Genomic DNA, 27,500 nt, shown 5'->3' on the forward strand with positions numbered 1-27,500 from the left:
CACACACACATCACCTGGCTCACCTGTCACACACACACACACACACACACACACGAGGCTGTTTCTTATCATAGCCGCCTTCACTGACTTTAACGATCCCTGATGATTTGATTCTGTTCTTTGTCCAATCAGCTTTCAGGTTAATTTCCTGAACAGGAATAGAGTAAATGAAAGGCTGTTTTTAAACTGACTCCAGGTGTATTAGTAGTAGTAAGAAGGAAGAAAAAAACGAAAGAATTTATTGTACACTGAGATTTTAACGTATATTTAACCCTCAGTCTACTGCCTATTTTGTTATAATAAAAAGTCTATATTGAGCTTTACTTCAAAACTCATACAGCTATGGGGAATTATTTTCTTTGCCATGTTGAGCGTATGAATATGAATATATATATATATATAAATATATTTTCCTTTACTTTCACCAACACCTATCGGTTTCAGTTAGTTTCTTATGTGTTCAGTAGAGCAGAGGAGACCTGTGGTCCTGAGTCAGATCCCTCTGAAAGGTCAGAGAATGGGGTTATGGTCAGGAACAGGACACACGTACACCCCCTAACTCTGAACTGACTGGCTGGGGTGTGAACTGTGTTGGTGAAGCAGTGGAAATGTAAAGTCACCGACGTGGTGGCCTGGTTCTGGTCCTGGTTCTGGTTCTGGTTCTCCTCTCCCCATCTCCATCTCCATGTCCACTTCCCTGCGAGTTTCCTTTTTTTTCATGTGATGTGCATGTTTTTAGAAGCAGTAGTCTTTATTAAATAACAAACGGGGGGTGTCTGTGTCCACCGAGGATTGTGACGTCATATCTTCAAGCTCCGCGAGAGGATCGTTCGGACAGACACACACTGGAGTAGACAGTCCTCAAGAGTGTGTGTGTGTGTGTGTGTGTGTGTGACATGGCCGTTGTTCGTATCTGAAAGGGGGAAAGATCTAACAACGCGCTTTGGAAGCGCGATGCCTTTAACTGTCCTCCGGAGGACTCCGTGCTGGAACCCTCCCTCTCCTGCTTCCACAGAGATGGTTGTTTTCTATAAGACTTGTTCTTCTTCTGGTTCTTCACCACCTCACCACTGCTTTCTATCTCACTTTTGGATTCCAGTTTGTAAATAATCCCTTTCCTGATTCATTCAATTTGTCATAAAGAGGAGAACTGCCAATAAACCCTTTCTCATACATCATAGTGCTGTGAGTCTCTTCCTTCTAGATGTCTCTCTGTGTGTTGGGGGAAGCTACTCTGTGGGTTTCTTCCTTCTAGATGTCTCTCTCTCTGTGTTGGGGGAAGCTACTCTGTGGGTCTTTCTTCTAGATGTCTCTCTGTGTGTTGGGGGAAGCTACTCTGTGGGTTTCTTCCTTCTAGATGTCTCTCTCTGTGTTGGGGGAAGCTACTCTGTGGGTCTCTTTCTTCTAGATGTCTCTCTCTGTGTGTTGGGGGAAGCTACTCTGTTGGTCTCTTCCTTCTAGATGTCTCTCTGTGTTGGGGGAAGCTACTATGTGGGTCTCTTCCTTCTAGATGTCTCTCTCTCTGTGTTGGGGAAGCTACTATGTGGGTCTCTTCCTTCTAGATGTCTCTCTCTGTGTTGGGGGAAGCTACTCTGTGGGTCTCTTCCTTCTAGATGTCTCTCTCTCTGTGTTGGGGGAAGCTACTCTGTGGGTCTCTTCCTTCTAGATGTCTATCTCTGTGTGTTGGGGGAAGCTACTCTGTGGGTCTCTTCCTTCTAGATGTCTCTCTCTGTGTTGGGGGGAGCTACTCTGTGGGTCTCTTCCTTCTAGATGTCTCTCTCTGTGTTGGGGGAAGCTACTCTGTGGGTCTCTTCCTTCTAGATGTCTCTCTCTGTGTTGGGGAAGCTACTCTGTGGGTCTCTTCCTTCTAGATGTCTCTCTCTCTCTGTGTTGGGGAATCTCTGTCTCTTCCTTCTAGATGTCTCTCTCTGTGTTGGGGGAAGCTACTCTGTGGGTCTCTTCCTTCTAGATGTCTCTCTCTCTGTGTTGGGGGAAGCTACTCTGTGGGTCTCTTCCTTCTAGATGTCTCTCTCTCTGTGTTGGGGGAAGCTACTCTGTGGGTCTCTTTCTTCTAGATGTCTCTCTCTGTGTTGGGGGAAGCTACTCTGTGGGTCTCTTCCTTCTAGATGTCTCTCTCTGTGTGTGGGGGAAGCTACTCTGTGGGTCTCTTCCTTCTAGATGTCTCTCTCTCTGTGTTGGGGGAAGCTACTCTGTGGGTCTCTTCCTTCTAGATGTCTCTCTCTGTGTGTTGGGGGAAGCTACTCTGTGGGTCTCTTCCTTCTAGATGTCTCTCTCTGTGTTGGGGGAAGCTACTCTGTGGGTCTCTTCCTTCTAGATGTCTCTCTCTGTGTTGGGGGAAGCTACTCTGTGGGTCTCTTCCTTCTAGATGTCTCTCTCTGTGTGTGTTGGGGGAAGCTACTCTGTGGGTCTCTTCCTTCTAGATGTCTCTCTCTCTCTGTGTTGGGGGAAGCTACTCTGTGGGTCTCTTCCTTCTAGATGTCTCTCTCTCTGTGTTGGGGAAGCTACTCTGTGGGTCTCTTCCTTCTAGATGTCTCTCTCTGTGTTGGGGGAAGCTACTCTGTGGGTCTCTTCCTTCTAGATGTCTCTCTCTGTGTTGGGGGAAGCTACTCTGTGGGTCTCTTCCTTCTAGATGTCTCTCTCTGTGTTGGGGGAAGCTACTCTGTGGGTCTCTTCCTTCTAGATATCTCTCTCTCTGTGTTGGGGGAAGCTACTCTGTGGGTCTCTTCCTTCTAGATGTCTCTCTCTGTGTGTTGGGGGAAGCTACTCTGAACATGTAATTTACTTCACACTGGAATAAGTTAAGCTACGCTTAAGAAAAATATAGTTAATTTAATTACTTATTTTTTTAAAAGTTCACTACATCCTTTCCCGATCTACTTAATGAAAAAATGATCCTATCTGTTGTAATAGATCCATCTGGAGTCGGATGTTAACCGAGTGTGTATCATATTAAACACACAAACTGTTTCAGGTGATCCCGATGCTGAAAAATAAAGGAACTTCATCCATGTCTTATTTTTGTAAAGAAAGTAGTGTGTGGAGTAGTTAGCTGCATGGTAAAAAATAAAATGTTAAAAAGTAATTAACTACTGAAAACACAACCTAGATTTGAATTTAGTTCAACCAAAGTGCTGTAAAATGTAGTTAAATTACAAGTTTAACTACTTGTAGTTCACAACTCCAACACTGTGTGTGTTAATCAGTCTACCTCTTTACTGAGACTCTTATGTTTAACGGTGTTTCTCATTTGATTTAACCAGAGTAGTCCACTCAGACAGAAACACGTGTCACTGTAATCCAGAGTTCAGCATAAACATAAAACTAAACAGTGACACTATGTGCACTATAAAAACAAAAGAAAACAAGGCTATTTTTTTTCTTCCCATGTCTATTTTGGTGCATATATAAAAATTAAAAAATACTATAGTATGTGCTGATTTATATTCTTGTAATTAATCATTTAGCTCAAGCAGATTATCCACTGTTATAAGGTATAAAAGGACATCTGTTGTGAGTGTGGACATCTCTAATGTGTCTCTTCCAGTAACTAAATGGATCACTCTGCTACTGTGATTGGCTACAACAGTGTGTTTGATCAATGAGAACTTGGCACACAGACACACTCTCAGCATATCAACGGGTTCAAGTCCCAACTCGAGGCTAAGCAAGATGTATTTCCTATTATAGACAGCTGTCGTGTTTTATGAAGCTATAAAGTACAGGTATCTGGAAGTGGATGGCAATAAATGGGGTATATTGGAGTTTAGTACCACCACCGGACCGGAGACATGAGATTGTTTTATGATGTACGGTACGTTTACTGTTGTGCTGATTTATAGTTCGGTGTTCAGTCACTTGACGTTCCGAACAAGAGGAATAAAGAGAAAGGTAAGAACAAATAGAATACCTGGACTTCCTCCATGGACCCTGAAGGGACCACAGACCCCAGTTTGGGAACCTCTATACTGAATTATAAATACACTACATGACCAAACGTATGTGGTCACTTCCTCGTTGAACAACTCGTTCCAAAATCATGGACATTAATACGGAGCTGTCCCCCCCCCCTTTGCTTCTATAACAACCTCCACTCTTCTGGGAAGGTTTTCCACTAGATGTTGGAACATTGCTGTGGGGACTTGCTTCCATTCAGCCACAAGAGCATTAGTGAGGTCGGGCACTGATGTTGGGCGATTAGGTCTGGCTCGTAGTCGCCGTTCCAATTCATCCCAAAGGTGTTTGATGGGGTTGAGGTCAGGGCTCTGTGCAGGCCAGTCAAGTTCTTCCACACCGATCTCGACAAACCATTTCTGTATGGACCTCGCTTTGTGCCCGGGTGCATTGTTATGCTGAAACAGGAAAGCGCCTTCCCCAAGCTGTTGCCACAAAGTTGGAAGCACAGAATTGTCTAGAATGTCATTGCATACTGTAGCGTTAAGATTTCCCTTCACTGGAACTAAGGGGCCTAGCCTGGGCTTTACACCACTTCAGCCAACGCTTGGCGTATGTTGATCTTAGGCTCGGCCATGGAAATCCATTTGTTGAAGCTCCCGACAAACAGTTATTGTGCGGAGGCTTCCAGAGACAGTTTGGAACTCTTGACATTTTTTTTTTCCGCTTCAGCACTCGGCAGTCCCGTTCTGTGAGCTTGTGTGGCCTACCACTTCGCTGCTGAGACGCTGTTGTTCCTAGAAATGTCCACTACAACAATAACAACACTTAAAGAAAGTCCCTGAGCTCTTCAGTAAGGCCATTCTACTGCCAATGTTTGTCTATGGAGATTGCATGGCCGTGTGCTTTATTTTATACACCTATATATATATATATATATATATATAAAAAATATATGCCATTTAGCAGACGCTTTTATCCAAAGCGACTTACAGTCATGTGTGCATACATTCTACGTATGGGTGGTCCCGGGAATCGAACCCACTACCCTGGCATTACAAGCGCCATGCTCTACCAACTGAGCTACAGAAGGACCACCTGTCAGCAACGGGTGTGGCTGAAATAGCCGAATCCACTAATTTGAAGTGGTGTCCACATACTTTTGGGGATTGTAGTGTATGTTCGTTCCCCAATTGCAAATTAATAGGTAAAACACGTTTTTCAAAGCTACTACTAAATACCCAAGTATCCAGGTTACAATGGTTCACCTTGATTCTGATGTATACTGAACAAAAATATAAACGCAAAGTAAAGTGTTGGTTTCATGTTTCATGAGCTGAAATAAAAGATACCACAAAAATTCCATACGCATAAAAAGCTTATTTCTTTCAAATTCTATGTACAAATCTGTTGACATCCCTGTTAATAAGCATTTATCCTTTACCAAGATAATCCATCCACCTGACAGGTGTGGCATATCAATAAGCTGATTAAACAGCAGGATCGTTACACAGGTGCACCTTGTGCTGGGGACAATAAAATACCACTCTAAAATGTGTAGTTTTGTTATACAACACATTGTCACAGATGTCTCAAGTGTTTGAGGGAGAGTGCAATTGGCATGCTGACTGCAGGAATGTCCACCAGAGCTGTTGCCAGAGATTTGAATGTTCATTTCTCTATCATAAGCCACCTCCAAAGTCATTTTAGAGAATTTGGCAGTACGTCAAACCGGCCTCACAACCACAGACCACGTGTAAACCACGCCAGCCCAGGACCTCGACATCCGGATTCTTCACCTGTGGGATCTTAGACCAGCCACTCGGACAGCTGATGAAACTGAGGAGTATTTCTGTCTGTAGTAAAACTCTTTTGTGGGGAAAAATGCATTCTGATTGGCTGGGCCTGCCTCCCCAATGGGTGAGTCTGGCTCCCAAGTGGGTGGGCCTATGCCCTCCCAGGCCCACCCATGGCAGCCCAGTCATGTGAAATCCATAGATTAGGGCCTAATTCATTTATTTGAATTGACTAATATCCTTATGTGAACTGTGACTCAGTAAAATCGTTGTTTTTGTTGCATATTTTCAGCTGATGAAACTGTGGGTTTGCAAAACTAAAGAATTTTACCACAAACCGTCTCAGGGAAGCTTATCTGAGTGTTTGTCGTCCTCACCAGGGTCTTGTCCCTGACTGAAGATCGTAACCGACTTCGGTGTTGAAAATGCTCACCTTCGATGGCCACTGGCACGCTGGAGAAGTGTGCTCTTCCCAGATGAATCTCGGTTTTAACTGTACCAGGCAGATGGCAGACAACGTGTATGGTGTGGGCGAGCGGTTTGCTGATGTCAATGTTGTGAACAGAGTGCCCCATGGTGGTGGTGGGGTTATGTTATGGGCAGGCATAAGCTATGGACAATGAACACAATTGCATTCTATCAAAGGCAGTTTAAATGCACAGAGATACTCTGACATGATCCTGAGACCCATTGTCGTTCCATTCATCCGCCGACATCACCTCAAGTTTCAGCATGATAATGCACGGCCCCATGTCACAAGGATCTGGACACAATTCCTGGAAGCTGAAAATGTCCCAGTTCTTCCATGACCTGAATACTCACCAGACATGTCAATCATTGAGCATGTTTGGGATGCTCTGGATCGACACGTACGACAGCGTGTTCCAGTTCCCGCTAAAATCCAGCAACTTCACACAGCCATGGAAGAGGAGTGGGACAACATTCCACAGCCATGGAAGAGGAGTGGGACAACATTCCACAGCCATGGAAGAGGAGTGGGACAACATTCCACAGCCATGGAAGAGGAGTGGAACAACATTCCACAGCCATGGAAGAGGAGTGGAACAACATTCCACAGCCATGGAAGAGGAGTGGGACAACATACCACAGCCATTGAAGAGGAGTGGGACAACATTCCACAGCCATGGAAGAGGAGTGGGACAACATTCCACAGCCATGGAAGAGGAGTGGGACAACATTCCACAGCCATGGAAGAGGAGTGGAACAACCTTCCACAGCCATGGAAGAGGAGTGGAACAACATTCCACAGCCATTGAAGAGGAGTGGGACAACATTCCACAGCCATTGAAGAGAAGTGGGACAACATTCCACAGCCATGGAAGAGGAGTGGGACAACATTCCACAGCCATGGAAGAGGAGTGGAACAACATTCCACAGCCATGGAAGAGGAGTGGGACAACATTCCACAGCCATTGAAGAGGAGTGGAACAACATTCCACAGCCATGGAAGAGGAGTGGGACAACATTCCACAGCCATGGAAGAGGAGTGGGACAACATTCCACAGCCATGGAAGAGGAGTGGGACAACATTCCACAGCCATTGAAGAGGAGTGGGACAACATTCCACAGCCATGGAAGAGGAGTGGGACAACATTCCACAGCTATTGAAGAGGAGTGGGGCAACATTCCACAGCCATGGAAGAGGAGTGGGACAACATTCCACAGCCATGGAAGAGGAGTGGGACAACATTCCACAGCCATGGAAGAGGAGTGGGAAAACATTCCACAGCCATTGAAGAGGAGTGGGACAACATTCCACAGCCATGGAAGAGGAGTGGGACAACATTCCACAGCTATTGAAGAGGAGTGGGACAACATTCCACAGCCATGGAAGAGGAGTGGGACAACATTCCACAGCCATGGAAGAGGAGTGGGACAACATTCCACAGCCATGGAAGAGGAGTGGGACAACATTCCACAGCCATGGAAGAGGAGTGGGACAACATTCCACAGCCATGGAAGAGGAGTGGGACAACATTCCACAGCCATGGAAGAGGAGTGGGACAACATTCCACAGCCATGGAAGAGGAGTGGGACAACATTCCACAGCCATGGAAGAGGAGTGGGACAACATTCCACAGCCATGGAAGAGGAGTGGGACAACATTCCACAGCCATTGAAGAGGAGTGGGACAACATTCCACAGCCATTGAAGAGGAGTGGAACAACATTCCACAGGCCACAATCAACAGCCTGATCAACTCTATACGAAGTAGATGTGTCTCGCTGCATGATGAGGCAAATGGTGATCACACCAGATACTGACTGGTTTTCTGATCCACATCCCTACCTTTTTAGGTGTCTGTGAGCAAAAGATGCATATTTCCAAGTCATGTGAAATCCAAAGATTTAAATAATTCATTTAAATTGACTGATTTCCTTATATGACTGTTACATTACTCAGTCAAATCGTGTTGCAGGTTGGTTTTATATTTCTGTTCAGTGAACCAGTATCTTATCTTACCAAGGTTTTGGTTGTTGTTTTTCCCCTCATATCCCATTCAGAAATTACTTTTGTAAAAACATTTTATTTGATTGTATTGAAACACTGGTAAGGAAACAATATAAAAATTACATAAGAAATATGACAGCAGGATGGGAAATGAGTTATGAAGGTGCACTTGTATTACTAGCCTAGTCTTCACATTAAACTTAGAACAAGATTCCAGAAATTGTATTTGTCATTGACAGGGTCAGGCAGAAAAGTTACTACAGTTACTATGCCCCCCACCTTGAGATGTACGATGGAAAAGCACCGGGCAGGGCCAGCAGAGGTGGGGTCTTTCCCCGTCAATGGTCTCTGTGTGCTCGGTCTGGCCAAGCGCCAGCTGCGGGCAGTAGGGACGTGTCTTTCCAGGTATGAGCTGACTGTCTGGAAGTCACCAAGTTTCAGAGAAAACGTTAGACGAAGAATAGCTAGAAAGTCTACTGATTTCCATAAAATGAAGTTGTAAAATACTCATAACTTGTTTGACGATATGCGGAAAGCTGGAGTTCAACTTGGAGCTTGTACTTTGGAGCCCCAGTCAGATATCGGAAAGGTATAAATAAACAGATCGTACAGGATCAGACATTCTCACGTCCGGCTGACTCCGTCACTATGTGGATACTCGTCGCCTCTCTGATATTAGGCCTTCAGACTGGTGAGTTGTTTTTTTTTACTCAATATAATAGTATATTGTGGAGGTAAAATAAAAAAATATTTTAATCTGCCCTAGATTCAGACTTGCCTAGTTAAATAAAGGTTACTTTTTTTTTATTAAAACAAAATCATAGTTATGTGTGTTTTATAAAACGATGATAGCTGCAAAGAATACATTTGAATAAAAGGTTGGATTAATATGAATCCGTATAAAATGCTAGATATTATCAGCACATTGAGGTTTCTGGATGGAATTTTAATTTGTAACAGACGAATTTGCGCAGTCGACGTTTGGTTGTGTACTCTATGAACATTGGTTATTGAGTAGCCATAGGACAACAAGAAAAACATGATTAGTTTTGTTTGAATGTGTTCCCTATCCAGTGTCTGGCCAGAGCACTATAAGATGGTGCGCAATATCCGCTCAAGAGATGACCAAATGTAACGCCATGGCGCAGGCCTTCAGCAGTGCGGCCATCCGTCCGATTATCCAATGCGTCAGCGACGTGTCTGTGGAAGGATGCGCGCAGAAGATCGGGGTAAGTGGGGCTCTTTCAGATTAATAGGGCACATTTCCGTTTATATTGACTTTTTATGTGACTTCCTATGAAACTTGATCAAATCTAAAATATACACTGCTCAAAAAAATAAAGGGAACACTAAAATAACACATCCTAGATCTGAATGAATGAAATATTCTTATTAAATACTTTTTTCTTTACATAGTTGAATGTGCTGACAACAAAATCACACAAAAATGATCAATGGAAATCAAATTTATCAACCCATGGAGGTCTGGATTTGGAGTCACACTCAAAATTAAAGTGGAAAACCACACTACAGGCTGATCCAACTTTGATGTAATGTCCTTAAAACAAGTCTAAATGAGGCTCAGTAGTGTGTGTGGCCTCCACGTGCCTGTATGACCTCCCTACAACGCCTGGGCATGCTCCTGATGAGGTGGCGGTTCCTCTTGCAGGAACTGCTGACACACTCCAGCCACATGAGGTCTAGCATTGTCTTGCATTAGGAGGAACCCAGGGCCAACGGCACCAGCATATGGTCTCACAAGGGGTCTGAGGATCTCCTCTCGGTACCTAATGGCATTCAGGCTACCTCTGGCGAGCACATGGAGGGCTGTGCGGCCCCCCAAAGAAATGCCACCCCACACCATGACTGACCCACCGCCAAACCGGTCATGCTGGAGGATGTTGCAGGCAGCAGAACGTTCTCCACGGCATCTCCAGACTCTGTCACGTCTAACATGTGCTCAGTGTGAACCAGGAAGCATAGGAACTGAGAAGTGGTTTGTGGTCCCCACCTGCAGAACCACTCCTTTATTGGGGGTGTCTTGCTAATTGCCTATAATTTCCACCTGTTGTCTATTCCATTTGCACAACAGCATGTGAAATGTCTTGTCAATCAGCGTTGCTTCCTAAGTGGACAGTTTGATTTCACAGAAGTGTGATTGACTTGGAGTTACATTGTGTTGTTTAAGTGTTCCCTTTTATTTTTTTGAGCAGTGTATATATTCAGTTGTTTGCGACAGTTGATGTTTATATTTTTATATTTTCTTAATAATTGCTGTGATATTGTTTGTTTATTTAAGTCTTGGATAGGATAATGATATCACCTTTTGGAGCATGTGTTGACCTAGTTGTCTAGGAGTATCTGCCGATGTCCTGAGTCCGACTGATTAGGAAGCAACACTATTTCATTTCATACCGTTGCGTTGACCATTGAAACATGCTATTTAAACCCCTCTTCATTTCTTTCTCCTAGAAAAACCAAGTAGATGCCTTTTCAATGAGCGCTAAGGATATCTACAAATTGGGGGAAGAAACTAACTTCAAAATAGCTGCAGGAGAGACTTCTGCTGATGGTAAAGAGTTTATGTCTGTGTTATATTTCTGATATTGCAGCACACTATCACAGTGTGTCTGTCACCAATTTCGCATAAAGTAATTTGTGTCTTTCACGATCATTTATGAGAGTTTATGAGAGTTTATGAGCGTTGGATATGAGCGTTAGATATGTTTACTCTGTTTTTATGACATGCTTGTGCAAACTTTACCCGTAACGCAGAAAGAGGAACATATCATATAAATGTAGTACATACGGTATGTTAATGATTTACTGGAGATTCAAGTATATTTAATAAAAAAAAATAGGCAAATTCTTATTTACAATGACGGCCTACACTGGGCCAAACCCGTACAATGCTGGGCCAATTGTGCGCAGTCCTATAGAACTCCCAATCACGGTCGGTTGTAATACAGCCTGGATTCGAACCAGGGTGTCTGTAGTGACGACTCTAGCACTGAGATGCACTGTCTTATGACAGCAGACAAGGTCATATCCCTCTATTGTGTCTGTTTTGACTCTGTTCCTCAAAGTGAAAGAGGGAAGCACATGATTAAACTGGACCAATAACAGATTACTATCCCCCTGACCCCTGACCTCCACAGGAGAGGGCACCACCTACTATGCAGTTGCCGTGGTGAAGAAGATGAAGCCGGACATCAACATCAACACACTGAAGGGCAGGAAGACATGTCACACAGGGAAGGGACGTACTGCCGGCTGGAACATGCCCCTGGGATACCTCATCGACCAGAGCAAGATGTCTGTCATGGGCTGTAACATCCCACAGGGTAGGGAATTGTGACACACATGCTAGTGTACGCACGCAAGAAAACACACACACGCTAGTGTACGCATGCAAGAAAACACACACACGCTAGTGTACGCATGCAAGAAAACACACACACGCTAGTGTACGCATGCAAGAACACACACACACACACACGCTAGTGTACGCACGCAAGAAAACACGCACACACACACACGCTAGTGTACGCACGCAAGAAAACACACACACACACGCTAGTGTACGCACGCAAGAAAACACACACACACACGCTAGTGTACGCACGCAAGAAAACACACACACACACGCTAGTGTACGCACACAAGAAAACACACACACGCTAGTGTACGCACGCAAGAAAACACACACACACACAAACGCTAGTGTACGCACGCTAGAAAACACACACACACACGCAAGAAAACACACACACACACACACGCTAGTGTACGCACGCAAGAAAACAGACACACACACACGCTAGTATACGCACGCAAGAAAACACACACACACACACGCTAGTGTACGCACGCAAGAAAACAGACACACACACACGCTAGTATACGCACGCAAGAAAACAGACACACACACACGCTAGTGTACGCACGCAAGAAAACACACACACGCTAGTGTACGCACGCAAGAAAACACACACACACACACACACACACACACACACACACACACACACACACACACACACACATGCTAGTGTACGCACGCAAGAAAACACACACACACGCTAGTGTACGTACGCAAGAAAACACACACACACACGCTAGTGTACGCACGCACGAAAACACACACACACGTGTGAAAAATGTGAAAAAACCCAAACAGGCAGTCCTTTGAACTTCTGGCTGTAAGTGCGAGACCTGGGGGCCAGCGCAAGAGCTCCATTTCTCTTCGTAACCATTTTACACAGTACACACACTCTGCACACTACACTGTAGGAGCTTTGAAACCACTAACCTGTTTGTGGTGTTTCCCCAGGCGTGGCAGATTTCTTTAATGCCAGCTGTATCCCTGGGTCACAGGGAGACCCTCCCTCCCTTTGCCAGCTGTGTAAAGGCAACATCGATGGACAGTTCGTTTGTGACAACACTGACAAGGAGAGATACTACGCTTACAACGGGGCCTTCAGGTAAGGTACACTGATACTGTCACACTGATACTGTCACACTGATACTGTCACACTGATACTGTCACACTGATACTGTCACACTGATACTGTCACACTGATACTGTACACTGATACTGTACACTGTCACACTGATACTGTACACTGATACTATCACACTGATACTGTCACACTGATACTGTCACACTGATACTGTCACACTGATACTGTCACACTGATACTGTCACACTGATACTGTCACACTGATACTGTACACTATCACACTGATACTGTCACACTGATACTGTCACACTGATACTGTCACACTGATACTGTACACTGTCACACTGATACTGATACTGTCACACTGATACTGTACACTATCACACTGATACTGTACACTATCACACTGATACTGTACACTATCACACTGATACTGTACACTGTCACACTGATACTGTACACTGTCACACTGATACTGTACACTATCACACTGATACTGTACACTATCACACTGATACTGTACACTGTCACACTGATACTGTACACTATCACACTGATACTGTACACTGTCACACTGATACTGTACACTGATACTGATACTGATACTATCACACTGATACTGTACACTATCACACTGATACTGTACACTGTCACACTGATACTGTACACTATCACACTGATACTGTACACTGTCACACTGATACTGTACACTATCACACTGATACTGTACACTGTCACACTTATACTGTACACTGATACTGTACACTGATACTGTACACTGATACTGTACACTGTCACACTGATACTGTACACTGTCACACTGATACTGTCACACTGATACTGTACACTGATACTGTACACTGATACTGTACACTGTCACACTGATACTGTACACTGTCACACTGATACTGTACACTGTCACACTGATACTGTACACTGTCACACTGATACTGTACACTGATACTGTACACTGTCACACTGATACTGTACACTGTCACACTGATACTGTACACTGTACACTGATACTGTACACTGATACTGTACACGGATACTGTACACTGATACTGTACACTGTCACACTGATACTGTACACTGATACTGTACACTGTCACAATGATACTGTACACTGATAATGTACAATGATACTGTACACTGTCACACTGATACTGTACACTGATACTGTACACTGTCACACTGATACTGTACACTATCACACTGATACTGTACACTATCACACTGATACTGTACACTATCACACTGATACTGTACACTGTCACACTGATACTGATACTGTCACACTGATACTGTACACTATCACACTGATACTGTACACTATCACACTGATACTGTACACTGTCACACTGATACTGTACACTGTCACACTTATACTGTACACTGATACTGTACACTGATACTGTACACTGATACTGTACACTGATACTGTACACTGTCACACTGATACTGTACACTGATACTGTACACTGTCACACTGATACTGTACACTGTCACACTGATACTGTCACACTGATACTGTACACTATCACACTGATACTGTACACTATCACACTGATACTGTACACTGTCACACTGATACTGTACACTATCACACTGATACTGTACACTATCACACTGATACTGTACACTGATACTGATACTGATACTATCACACTGATACTGTACACTATCACACTGATACTGTACACTGTCACACTGATACTGTACACTGTCACACTGATACTGTACACTGTCACACTGATACTGTACACTATCACACTGATACTGTACACTGTCACACTTATACTGTACACTGATACTGTACACTGATACTGTACACTGATACTGTACACTGTCACACTGATACTGTACACTGATACTGTACATTTACATTACATTTAAGTCATTTAGCAGACGCTCTTATCCAGAGCGACTTACAAATTGGTGCATACACCTTATACACTGTCACACTGATACTGTACACTGTCACACTGATACTGTACACTGATACTGTACACTGTCACACTGATACTGTACACTGTCACACTGATACTGTACACTGATACTGTACACTGATACTGTACACTGTCACACTGATACTGTACACTGTCACACTGATACTGTACACTATCACACTGATACTGTACACTGATACTGTACACTGATACTGTACACTATCACACTGATACTGTACACTGATACTGTACACTGTCACACTGATACTGTACACTGATACTGTACACTGATACTGTACACTGATACTGTACACTGATACTATCACACTGATACTGTACACTGTCACACTGATACTGATACTGTCACACTGATACTGTACACTATCACACTGATACTGTACACTGATACTGTACACTGTCATACTGATACTGATACTGTCACACTGATACTGTACACTGTCACACTGATACTGTACACTGTCACACTGATACTGATACTGTCACACTGATACTTTACACTGTCACACTGATACTATCACACTGATACTGTACACTGTCACACTGATACTGTACACTGTCACACTGATACTGTACACTGTCACACTGATACTGTACACTGTCACACTGATACTGTACACTGATACTGTCACACTGATACTGTACACTGATACTGTACACTGTCACACTGATACTATCACACTGATACTGTACACTATCACACTGATACTGTACACTGTCACACTGATACTATCACACTGATACTGTACACTATCACACTGATACTGTACACTGTCACACTGATACTATCACACTGATACTGTACACTGTCACACTGATACTATCACACTGATACTGTACACTGTCACACTGATATTGTACACTGTCACACTGATACTGTACACTGTCACACTGATACTGTCACACTGTCACACTGATACTGTGCACTGATACTGTCACACTGATACTGTACACTGTCACACTGATACTGTCACCCTGATACTATCACACTGATACTGTACACTGATACTATCACACTGATACTGTACACTGTCACACTGATACTGTACACTGTCACACTGATACTGTACACTATCACACTGATACTGTACACTGATACACTGATACTATCACACTGATACTGTACACTGTCACACTGATACTGTACACTGTCACACTGATACTGTACACTGATACTGTACACTGTCACACTGATACTGTACACTGATACTGTACACTGATACTGTACACTGTCACACTGATACTGTACACTGATACTATCACACTGATACTGTACACTGTCACACTGATACTGATACTGTCACACTGATACTGTACACTATCACACTGATACTGTACACTGATACTGTACACTGTCATACTGATACTGATACTGTACACTGTCACACTGATACTGTACACTGTCACACTGATACTGATACTGTCACACTGATACTGTACACTGTTACACTGATACTGTCACACTGATACTGTACACTGTCACACTGATACTGTACACTGTCACACTGATACTGTACACTGTCACACTGATACTGTACACTGTCACACTGATACTGTACACTGATACTGTCACACTGATACTGTCACACTGTCACACTGATACTGTACACTGTCACACTGATACTGTACACTGTCACACTGATACTGTACACTGTCACACTGATACTGTACACTGTCACACTGATACTGTACACTGTCACACTGATACTGTACACTGATACTGTCACACTGATACTGTATACTGATACTGTACACTGTCACACTGATACTATCACACTGATACTGTATACTATCACACTGATACTGTACACTGTCACACTGATACTGATACTGTCACACTGATACTGTACACTATCACACTGATACTGTACACTATCACACTGATACTGTACACTATCACACTGATACTGTACACTGTCACACTGATACTGTACACTGTCACACTGATACTGTACACTATCACACTGATACTGTACACTATCACACTGATACTGTACACTGTCACACTGATACTGTACACTATCACACTGATACTGTACACTGTCACACTGATACTGTACACTGATACTGATACTGATACTATCACACTGATACTGTACACTATCACACTGATACTGTACACTGTCACACTGATACTGTCACACTATCACACTGATACTGTACACTGTCACACTGATACTGTACACTATCACACTGATACTGTACACTGTCACACTGATATACTGTACACTGATACTGTACACTGATACTGTACACTGATACTGTACACTGTCACACTGATACTGTACACTGTCACACTGATACTGTCACACTGATACTGTACACTGATACTGTACACTGATACTGTACACTGTCACACTGATACTGTACACTGTCACACTGATACTGTACACTGTCACACTGATACTGTACACTGTCACACTGATACTGTACACTGATACTGTACACTGTCACACTGATACTGTACACTGTCACACTGATACTGTACACTGTCACACTGATACTGTACACTGATACTGTACACGGATACTGTACACTGATACTGTACACTGTCACACTGATACTGTACACTGATACTGTACACTGTCACAATGATACTGTACACTGATAATGTCACAATGATACTGTACACTGTCACACTGATACTGTACACTGATACTGTACACTCACACTGTCACACTGATACTGTACACTATCACACTGATACTGTACACTATCACACTGATACTGTACACTATCACACTGATACTGTACACTGTCACACTGATACTGATACTGTCACACTGATACTGTACACTATCACACTGATACTGTACACTATCACACTGATACTGTACACTGTCACACTGATACTGTACACTGTCACACTTATACTGTACACTGATACTGTACACTGATACTGTACACTGTCACACTGATACTGTACACTGATACTGTACACTGTCACACTGATACTGTACACTGTCACACTGATACTGTCACACTGATACTGTACACTATCACACTGATACTGTACACTATCACACTGATACTGTACACTGTCACACTGATACTGTACACTATCACACTGATACTGTACACTATCACACTGATACTGTACACTGATACTGATACTGATACTATCACACTGATACTGTACACTATCACACTGATACTGTACACTGTCACACTGATACTGTACACTGTCACACTGATACTGTACACTGTCACACTGATACTGTACACTATCACACTGATACTGTACACTGTCACACTTATACTGTACACTGATACTGTACACTGATACTGTACACTGATACTGTACACTGTCACACTGATACTGTACACTGTCACACTGATACTGTACACTGATACTGTACACTGTCACACTGATACTGTACACTGTCACACTGATACTGTACACTGTCACACTGATACTGTACACTGATACTGATACTGATACTATCACACTGATACTGTACACTATCACACTGATACTGTACACTGTCACACTGATACTGTACACTGATACTGTACACTGATACTGTACACTGTCACACTGATACTGTACACTGTCACACTGATACTGTACACTATCACACTGATACTGTACACTGATACTGTACACTGATACTGTACACTATCACACTGATACTGTACACTGATACTGTACACTGTCACACTGATACTGTACACTGATACTGTACACTGATACTGTACACTGTCACACTGATACTGTACACTGATACTATCACACTGATACTGTACACTGTCACACTGATACTGATACTGTCACACTGATACTGTACACTATCACACTGATACTGTACACTGATACTGTACACTGTCATACTGATACTGATACTGTCACACTGATACTGTACACTGTCACACTGATACTGTACACTGTCACACTGATACTGATACTGTCACACTGATACTTTACACTGTCACACTGATACTATCACACTGATACTGTACACTGTCACACTGATACTGTACACTGTCACACTGATACTGTACACTGTCACACTGATACTGTACACTGTCACACTGATACTGTACACTGATACTGTCACACTGATACTGTACACTGATACTGTACACTGTCACACTGATACTATCACACTGATACTGTACACTATCACACTGATACTGTACACTGTCACACTGATACTATCACACTGATACTGTACACTATCACACTGATACTGTACACTGTCACACTGATACTATCACACTGATACTGTACACTGTCACACTGATACTATCACACTGATACTGTACACTGTCACACTGATATTGTACACTGTCACACTGATACTGTACACTGTCACACTGATACTGTCACACTGTCACACTGATACTGTGCACTGATACTGTCACACTGATACTGTACACTGTCACACTGATACTGTCACCCTGATACTATCACACTGATACTGTACACTGATACTATCACACTGATACTGTACACTGTCACACTGATACTGTACACTGTCACACTGATACTGTACACTATCACACTGATACTGTACACTGATACACTGATACTATCACACTGATACTGTACACTGTCACACTGATACTGTACACTGTCACACTGATACTGTACACTGATACTGTACACTGTCACACTGATACTGTACACTGATACTGTACACTGATACTGTACACTGTCACACTGATACTGTACACTGATACTATCACACTGATACTGTACACTGTCACACTGATACTGATACTGTCACACTGATACTGTACACTATCACACTGATACTGTACACTGATACTGTACACTGTCATACTGATACTGATACTGTACACTGTCACACTGATACTGTACACTGTCACACTGATACTGATACTGTCACACTGATACTGTACACTGTTACACTGATACTGTCACACTGATACTGTACACTGTCACACTGATACTGTACACTGTCACACTGATACTGTACACTGTCACACTGATACTGTACACTGTCACACTGATACTGTACACTGATACTGTCACACTGATACTGTCACACTGTCACACTGATACTGTACACTGTCACACTGATACTGTACACTGTCACACTGATACTGTACACTGTCACACTGATACTGTACACTGTCACACTGATACTGTACACTGTCACACTGATACTGTACACTGATACTGTCACACTGATACTGTATACTGATACTGTACACTGTCACACTGATACTATCACACTGATACTGTATACTATCACACTGATACTGTACACTGTCACACTGATACTATCACACTGATACTGTACACTATCACACTGATACTGTACACTGTCACACTGTACACTGTCACACTGATACTATCACACTGATACTGTACACTGTCACACTGATACTGTACACTGTCACACTGATACTGTCACACTGATACTGTGCACTGATACTGTCATACTGATACTGTACACTGTCACACTGATACTGTCACCCTGATACTATCACACTGATACTGTACACTGATACTATCACACTGATACTGTACACTGTCACACTGATACTGTACACTGTCACACTGATACTGTACACTATCACACTGATACTGTACACTGTCACACTGATACTGTACACTATCACACTGATACTGTACACTGTCACACTGATACTGTACACTGTCACACTGATACTGTCACACTGATACTGTGCACTGATACTGTCACACTGATACTGTACACTGTCACACTGATACTGTCACCCTGATACTATCACACTGATACTGTACACTGATACTATCACACTGATACTGTACACTGTCACACTGATACTGTACACTGTCACACTGATACTGTACACTATCACACTGATACTGTACACTGTCACACTGATACTGTACACTGTCACACTGATACTGTACACTATCACACTGATACTGTACACTGATACACTGATACTGTCACACTGATACTGTACACTGATACTGTCACACTGATACTGTAACACTGATACTGATACTGTCACCCTGATACTATCACACTGATACTGTACACTGATACTATCACACTGATACTGTACACTGATACTATCACACTGATACTGTACACTGATACTATCACACTGATACTGTACACTGATACTATCACACTGATACTATCAAACTGATACTATCACACTGATACTATCACACTGATACTGTACACTGATACTATCACACTGATACTATCACACTGATACTGTACACTGATACTATCACACTGATACTATCACACTGATACTGTACACTGATACTGTACACTGATACTATCACACTGATACTATCACACTGATACTGTCACACTGATACTGTACACTGATACTATCACACTGATACTGTACGCTGATACTATCACACTGATACTGTACACTGATACTGTACACTGATACTATCACACTGATACTGTCACACTGATACTGTACACTGATACTATCACACTGATACTATCACACTGATACTATCACACTGATACTATCACACTGATAATGTACACTGATACTATCACACTGATACTGTACACTGATACTATCACACTGATACTGTACACTGATACTATCACACTGATACTGTACACTGATACTATCACACTGATACTGTACACTGATACTATCACACTGATACTATCACACTGATAATGTACACTGATACTATCACACTGATACTATCACACTGATACTGTACACTGATACTGTACACTGTCACACTGATACTGTACACTGATACTGATACTGTCACCCTGATACTATCACACTGATACTGTCACACTGATACTGTACACTGATACTATCACACTGATACTGTACACTGATACTATCACACTGATACTGTCACACTGATACTGTACACTGATACTATCACACTGATACTATCACACTGATACTATCACACTGATACTGTACACTGATACTATCACACTGATACTGTACACTGATACTATCACACTGATACTATCACACTGATAATGTACACTGATACTATCACACTGATACTATCACACTGATACTGTACACTGATACTATCACACTGATACTGTACACTGATACTGTACACTGATACTATCACACTGATACTGTCACACTGATACTATCACACTGATACTGTACACTGATACTGTACACTGATACTGTACACTGATACTATCACACTGATACTGTACACTGATACTATCACACTGATACTATCACACTGATACTGTACACTGATACTATCACACTGATACTGTCACACTGATACTGTACACTGATACTATCACACTGATACTGTCACACTGATACTGTACACTGATACTATCACACTGATACTATCACACTGATACTATCACACTGATACTGTACACTGATACTATCACACTGATACTGTACACTGATACTATCACACTGATACTATCACACTGATAATGTACACTGATACTATCACACTGATACTATCACACTGATACTGTACACTGATACTATCACACTGATACTGTACACTGATACTGTACACTGATACTATCACACTGATACTGTCACACTGATACTATCACACTGATACTGTACACTGATACTGTACACTGATACTGTACACTGATACTATCACACTGATACTGTACACTGATACTGTACACTGATACTATCACACTGATACTATCACACTGATACTGTCACACTGATACTATCACACTGATACTGTCACACTGATACTGTCACACTGATACTATCACACTGATACTGTACACTGATACTGTCACACTGATACTGTACACTGATACTGTACACTGATACTATCACACTGATACTATCACACTGATACTGTCACACTGATACTGTACACTGATACTATCACACTGATACTGTCACACTGATACTGTCACACTGATACTATCACACTGATACTGTCACACTGATACTGTCACACTGATACTGTACACTGATACTGTACACTGATACTGTACACAGATACTGTACACTGATACTGTACACTGATACTGTCACACTGATACTGTCACACTGATACTGTCACACTGATACTGTACACTGATACTATCACACTGATACTGTACACTGATACTATCACACTAATACTGTACACTGATACTGTACACTGATACTATCACACTGATACTGTACACTGATACTGTACACTGTCACACTGATACTATCACACTGATACTGTACACTGATACTGTACACTGATACTATCACACTGATACTGTACACTGATACTGTACACTATCACACTGATACTGATACTGTCACACTGATACTATCACACTGATACTGTACACTGATACTGTACACTGATACTGTACACTGATACTGTCACACTGATACTGTCACACTGATACTGTCACACTGATACTGTACACTGATACTGTCACACTGATACTGTAACACTGATACTGTCACACTGACACTGTCACACTGATACTGATACTGTCACACTGATACTGTACACTGTCACACTGATACTGTACACTGATACTGTACACTGTCACACTGATACTGTCACACTGATACTGTACACTATCACACTGATACTGTCACACTGATACTATCACACTGATACTGTACACTGATACTGTACACTGATACTATCACACTGATACTATCACACTGATACTATCACACTGATACTGTACACTGATACTATCACACTGATACTGTCACACTGATACTGTACACTGATACTGTACACTGATACTATCACACTGATACTGTACACTGATACTGTACACTGATACTATCACACTGATACTGTACACTGATACTATCACACTGATACTGTCACACTGATACTATCACACTGATACTGTACACTGATACTATCACACTGATACTGTCACACTGATACTGTCACACTGATACTGTACACTGATACTGCACACTGTCACACTGATACTGTAACACTGATACTGATACTGTCACACTATCACACTGATACTGTACACTGATACTATCACACTGATACTGTACACTGATACTGTACACTGTCACACTGATACTATCACACTGATACTGTACACTGATACTGTACACTGATACTATCACACTGATACTGTACACTGATACTGTACACTATCACACTGATACTGTCACACTGACACACTGATACTGATACTATCACACTGATACTGTACACTGATACTATCACACTGATACTGTACACTGATACTATCACACTGATACTATCACACTGATACTGTACACTGATACTGTACACTGATACTGTACACTGATACTATCACACTGATACTGTACACTGATACTGTACACTGATACTGTACACTGATACTATCACACTGATACTATCACACTGATACTGTCACACTGATACTGTCACACTGATACTATCACACTGATACTGTACACTGATACTATCACACTGATACTGTCACACTGATACTGTACACTGATACTGTCACACTGATACTGTCACACTGATACTATCACACTAATACTGTACACTGATACTGTACACTGATACTATCACACTGATACTGTACACTGATACTATCACACTGATACTGTCACACTGATACTGTACACTGATACTGTACACTGATACTGTACACTGATACTGTCACACTGATACTGTCACACTGATACTATCACACTAATACTGTACACTGATACTGTACACTGATACTATCACACTGATACTGTACACTGATACTGTACACTGTCACACTGATACTATCACACTGATACTGTACACTGATACTGTACACTATCACACTGATACTGATACTGTCACACTGATACTGTACACTGATACTGCACACTGTCACACTGATACTGATACTGTCACACTATCACACTGATACTGTACACTGATACTGTACACTGATACTGTACACTGTCACACTGATACTATCACACTGATACTGTACACTGATACTGTACACTGATACTATCACACTGATACTGTACACTGATACTGTACACTATCACACTGATACTGTCACACTGACACACTGATACTGATACTGTCACACTGATACTGTACACTGATACTGTACACTGTCACACTGATACTGTCACACTGATACTGTACACTGATACTGTCACACTGATACTCACACACTTATACTGTACACTGATACTATCACACTGATACTGATACTGTCACACTGATACTGTACACTATCACACTGATACTGTACACTATCACACTGATACTGTACACTGATACTGTCACACTGATACTCACACACTGATACTGTCACACTGATACTCACACACTGATACTGTCACACTGATACTGTCACACTGATACTGATACTGTCACACTGATACTGTACACTATCACACTGATACTGTACACTGATACTGTCACACTGATACTGTCACACTGATACTGTACACTATCACACTGATACTGTACACTGTCACACTGATACTGTACACTGTCACACTGATACTGTACACTGTCACACTGATACTGTACACTGATACTGTCACACTGATACTGTACACTGATACTGTCACACTGATACTGTACACTGATACTGTCACACTGATACTGTACACTGATACTGTACACTGATACTGTCACACTGATACTGTACACTGTCACACTGATACTGTACACTGTCACACTGATACTGTACACTGATACTGTCACACTGATACTGTACACTGATACTGTCACACTGATACTATCACACTGATACTGTAACACTGATACTGTCACACTGATACTGTCACACTGACACTGTCACACTGATACTGTACACTGATACTGTACACTGATACTGTACACTGTCACACTGATACTGTACACTGTCACACTGATACTGTACACTGTCACACTGATACTGTCACACTGATACTATCACACTGATACTGTCACACTGATACTGTCACACTGTACACTGTCACACTGACACTGTCACACTGATACTGTACACTGATACTGTCACACTGATACTGTACACTGTCACACTGATACTGTACACTGTCACACTGATACTGTACACTGTCACACTGATACTGTCACACTGATACTGTACACTGATACTGTACACTATCACACTATCACACTGATACTGATACTGTCACACTGATATTGTACAGCCTTTACTACTGGACTGTACTCTCAGATTAACCCCTACATTAACCCCTACATTATGATCACTCTCTCTCTCACTCTCTATCTCTTTCACTCACTCTCTCTCTCTGTCTATCTCTTTCACTCTCTCTGTCTCTCTCTCTCTCTGTCTATCTGTCTATCTGTCGGTCTGGTCTGGTCTGGTCTGTCTGTCTCTCTGTCTGTCTGTCTGTCTGCGTGCTCCTCCTGTGCACAGCAACACAGATCACTCACATCAATCATTCAATTCTACATCCAGACCATGTAGACCACACTGATACTGTACACTGATACTGTACACTATCACACTGATACTGTCACACTGACACACTGATACTGATACTATCACACTGATACTGTACACTGATACTATCACACTGATACTGTCACACTGATACTGTACACTGATACTATCACACTGATACTGATCACACTGATACTGTACACTGATGCTAGATACTATCACACTGATACTGTTACACTGATACTGTCACACTGATACTATCACACTGATACTGTACACTGATACTATCACACTGATACTGTCACACTGATACTGTACACTGATACTGTACACTGATACTATCACACTGATACTGTCACACTGATACTATCACACTAATACTGTACACTGATACTGTACACTGATACTGTCACACTGATACTGTACACTGATACTGTACACTGTCACACTGATACTATCACACTGATACTGTACACTGATACTGTCACTATCACACTGATACTGATACTGTCACACTGATACTGTACACTGATACTGCACACTGACACTGATACTGATCACTATCACACTGATACTGTACACTGATACTGTACACTGATACTGTACACTGTCACACTGATACTATCACACTGATACTGTCACACTGTACACTGATACTATCACACTGATACTGTACACTGATACTGTACACTATCACACTGATACTGTCACACTGATGATACTGTACACACTGATACTGTACACTGATACTGTACACTGTCACACTGATACTGTCACACTGATACTGTACACTGATACACTGATACTCACACACTAATACTGTCACACTGATACTGATACTGTCACACTGATACTGTACACTATCACACTGACACTGATACTGTCACACTGACACTGATACTGTCACACTGATACTCACACACTTATACTGTACACTGATACTATCACACTGACACTGATACTGTCACACTGATACTCACACACTGATACTGTCACACTGATACTGTCACACTGATACTGATACTGTCACACTGATACTGTACACTATCACACTGATACTGTACACTATCACACTGATACTGTACACTGATACTGTCACACTGATACTGTCACACTGATACTGTACACTATCACACTGATACTGTACACTGTCACACTGATACTGTACACTGTCACACTGATACTGTACACTGTCACACTGATACTGTACACTGTCACACTGATACTGTACACTGATACTGTACACTGATACTGTCACACTGATACTGTACACTGATACTGTACACTGATACTGTCACACTGATACTGTACACTGTCACACTGATACTGTACACTGTCACACTGATACTGTACACTGATACTGTCACACTGATACTGTACACTGATACTGTCACACTGATACTATCACACTGATACTGTAACACTGATACTGTCACACTGACACTGTCACACTGATACTGTCACACTGATACTGTACACTGATACTGTACACTGATACTGTACACTGTCACACTGATACTGTACACTGTCACACTGATACTGTCACACTGATACTATCACACTGATACTGTCACACTGATACTGTCACAC

At 42.1% G+C, this 27,500-nt stretch overlaps 1 protein-coding gene across 50 annotated transcripts in view; it reads left to right on the top strand.

Annotated features, from left to right (window-relative positions):
- Window positions 1–8,608: 8,608 nt before the first annotated feature.
- meltf (melanotransferrin) overlaps window positions 8,609–27,500 on the top strand; it is a 39,690-nt gene continuing 20,798 nt past the window's right edge. For all 50 annotated transcript variants that reach the window (XM_052464819.1, XM_052464812.1, XM_052464800.1 and 47 more), the window contains exons 1-5: window positions 8,609–8,871; window positions 9,255–9,409; window positions 10,653–10,752; window positions 11,339–11,524; window positions 12,514–12,664. In XM_052464819.1, coding sequence (XP_052320779.1) covers window positions 8,829–8,871; window positions 9,255–9,409; window positions 10,653–10,752; window positions 11,339–11,524; window positions 12,514–12,664 — 635 coding nt within the window. In that variant the 5' untranslated portion in view covers window positions 8,609–8,828. The remainder of the gene's footprint in view (window positions 8,872–9,254; window positions 9,410–10,652; window positions 10,753–11,338; window positions 11,525–12,513; window positions 12,665–27,500) is intronic.

Source organism: Oncorhynchus keta, chromosome 1 (genome assembly GCF_023373465.1).
Source record: "Oncorhynchus keta strain PuntledgeMale-10-30-2019 chromosome 1, Oket_V2, whole genome shotgun sequence".
Taxonomy (NCBI): Eukaryota; Metazoa; Chordata; class Actinopteri; order Salmoniformes; family Salmonidae; genus Oncorhynchus; species Oncorhynchus keta.